Source organism: Propithecus coquereli, unplaced genomic scaffold (genome assembly GCF_000956105.1).
Source record: "Propithecus coquereli isolate 6110/MARCELLA unplaced genomic scaffold, Pcoq_1.0 Scaffold1, whole genome shotgun sequence".
Classification (NCBI taxonomy): domain Eukaryota; kingdom Metazoa; phylum Chordata; class Mammalia; order Primates; family Indriidae; genus Propithecus; species Propithecus coquereli.
Genome location: NW_012133857.1, coordinates 27153953 through 27156411, shown reverse-complemented (window position 1 = coordinate 27156411; position 2459 = coordinate 27153953). Strand labels below are relative to the sequence as shown.

The 2459-nt window shown below is 39.8% G+C and overlaps 1 protein-coding gene across 1 annotated transcript in view; it reads left to right on the top strand.

Annotated features, from left to right (window-relative positions):
- Positions 1-2459, top strand: part of ADAMTS9 (ADAM metallopeptidase with thrombospondin type 1 motif, 9) — a 189036-nt gene that overhangs the window by 31005 nt on the left and 155572 nt on the right. The window contains exon 4 of the mRNA XM_012639039.1: positions 1535-1824. Within this exon, the coding sequence (XP_012494493.1) occupies positions 1535-1824 (290 nt within the window). The remainder of the gene's footprint in view (positions 1-1534; positions 1825-2459) is intronic.

Below are 2459 nucleotides of genomic sequence, written 5' to 3'. Positions count from 1 at the left end.
CAAGACCGCGAGTCGATCTGATCAGTGCGATGGCTGCTAGGTGACCGAAGGTCGGGGAGTGTACCAGGGTAGAGGTGCTGGGCACAGAGAGGATTTGCATCCCAGGCGGGATGGGATGGGATGGTGTGAGACTCTGTCACTACTCAGAACAGTGTATAATTGAAAGCTTATCAATGGTTTATTTCTAGAATTTTCAAATTAATATTTTCAGTGACCGAGGGTAACTGATACTGAGAAAAGTGAAACCTCAGATAAGGAGGGACTCCTATATTTTAATAATCACTAAAACAGCCAACTTGAGCAGAGTGTACATCCTGGCCTAAATTGATTGTTTTAACAATTGGTTATAGTGGTCAAATATTTGGGCCCTTCAAATATGCAATCACTTACAGTTTAACTTTTTGTATTTTTATTTTTTGGTATGGTGTAACAAATTCTGTTCCGTATGTCTTAGGTGGGCATACTTCTTAGTTGCATAATTCTGTTGCCTATTTTAGACTACAAGCTAGTGACATTAAAGCAATAAAGCCCATTTGTGATCTGATAGTCAAGATAACTGATTAAATCCTGTTTTTACTCAAAGTATATTTTGGCAGGCACAATAAACAAATCAAATTCTGCTTATTGTGTGATTGATGTTGTGAAAATTGAATATTTTCTCCAGCAATACAAGCTTCAAGCCAAGTTAGAGACTCAGAATTTCAGTGGGAATGTGAATCACCTGGGAGCTTGGTCAATGCAGATTCAGGTCTGGTGAGGCCAAAGAGTCTGCAGTTCTAATCAGTTTCCAGGTGTTGCCAATGAGCAGCAAGATTGCCTAGAACCTAAGAGACCCAGGCAAGAGTTGGAAATGAGTAGAACTAGTCTGATATTGTACATCATGGTCCCAGCTTCTTGCCTATACTCTGAGTTTAATCTACTTCCTCAACTGAGCCTGAAAACAAATCAATTAAAAAATCAGAGGCATTGAATAGCAGTCATCCTATTTTGATATGTCAAGTATTGCAATGATCTAATAAGGTAATAGAATACTTATGTGTTTTCTGTAGTTTCTTTGTGTCATCTGTTAGTCTGTCCACCTCTCAGACCTCTTTGTACTGTATCTCATTGAGTATCAGAAGTGGTACTTACGAAACATTTCCATTTCCATTCTTTAGAGCTCTCCAGCTGTGTTATTGGCCCTTATTGGGTCTGTAGCAAAGAACAAGGAGAGGAGAATCTCTTAAATCCCAGCAAGGATTTTGTTACCAAAAACGAAACGAATCACATGCAATTGTTGCCCTTAAATTTAGGCCTAATTTTCTAATACCTTAAGTGAGCATGTATGGAACCCTCCAGGGAAGCTAATCTCAAATCCTTAGTCGTTTTGGTGAGAGCGCAGGTTGAGTTGCACCTGTAGGCATCTCAGAACGGAGGACTTGTTTTTGTATGTAATTTGACTACAGAAGCATCATTTTAAGATGCATCAAGTTAAATTCTTAATATAAAATAGTTGCGGCTTGAAATGTAATGCATGCCATCTGATTTGTTACAGAGCACAAAAATAGTCACAGTAAAGACAAGAGGAAAATCGGAGCAAGAAAGTGGGGAGAAGGGAGTAACCTGGCGGATGATGTGGCAGTATTAAACCGCGGATTGGCAACAAAAGGGTTTTCTACCTATGGTAACAAGACGGACAGCACAAGGGAAAAAAGGACCCACAGAAGGACAAAACGTTTTTTATCCTATCCACGGTTTGTAGAAGTGATGGTGGTGGCAGACAACAGAATGGTTTTGTACCATGGAGCAAACCTTCAACACTATATTTTAACCTTAATGTCAATTGTAAGTACATTCAAGAGAAGGTGACTTATGAGGTCTCTAAATGTGCCTTTGGGGAATGGGGTTTCCACCCAGTGCTTTGGAGGCTCATTCAGGGCTGGCATTTCAACCATTCAGGCAAGTGACTGAAGAGAACATAAGATTATTCATGGGTTCCCTTTTTTATAATGACAATAGTGGTTATCAATATTGTTTATTCTGTGTTAGACAATGTGCTTCTTACTTAAAAGGCATAATTTCTAATCTTCCTGGCAACCCTGCTGAGTAGGATTATCATACTGATTTTTTAGATACGAAAACTGAGTCTCAGAGGAGTTAGGTCACTTGCCTATGGCTAGGTAAAGCTAGTAAGTCACTTAGACACTGCATGTGACCTTTAAGCTTGTCCAGTTCCCCCCAAACCAATCCTTTTTTGTCTCGCTTCTGAACTTCACGCAGCCAGGTGTGGGTCTTCAGTAATGCTTTGGGATGCTGGCTGTGAATCATCGTCACACCTGCAGCTTTCTAAAATGTAGCTGTGAGCCTCCAGGTTTCTAATTAAGTAGCCCTGGGGTGAGTGAGGCCTAGGAATCTCTCACTCTATTTTCCTAGTGTTATTTTGAATTGGAAATACAGTAAATTTGCATGATTAAAAAAAA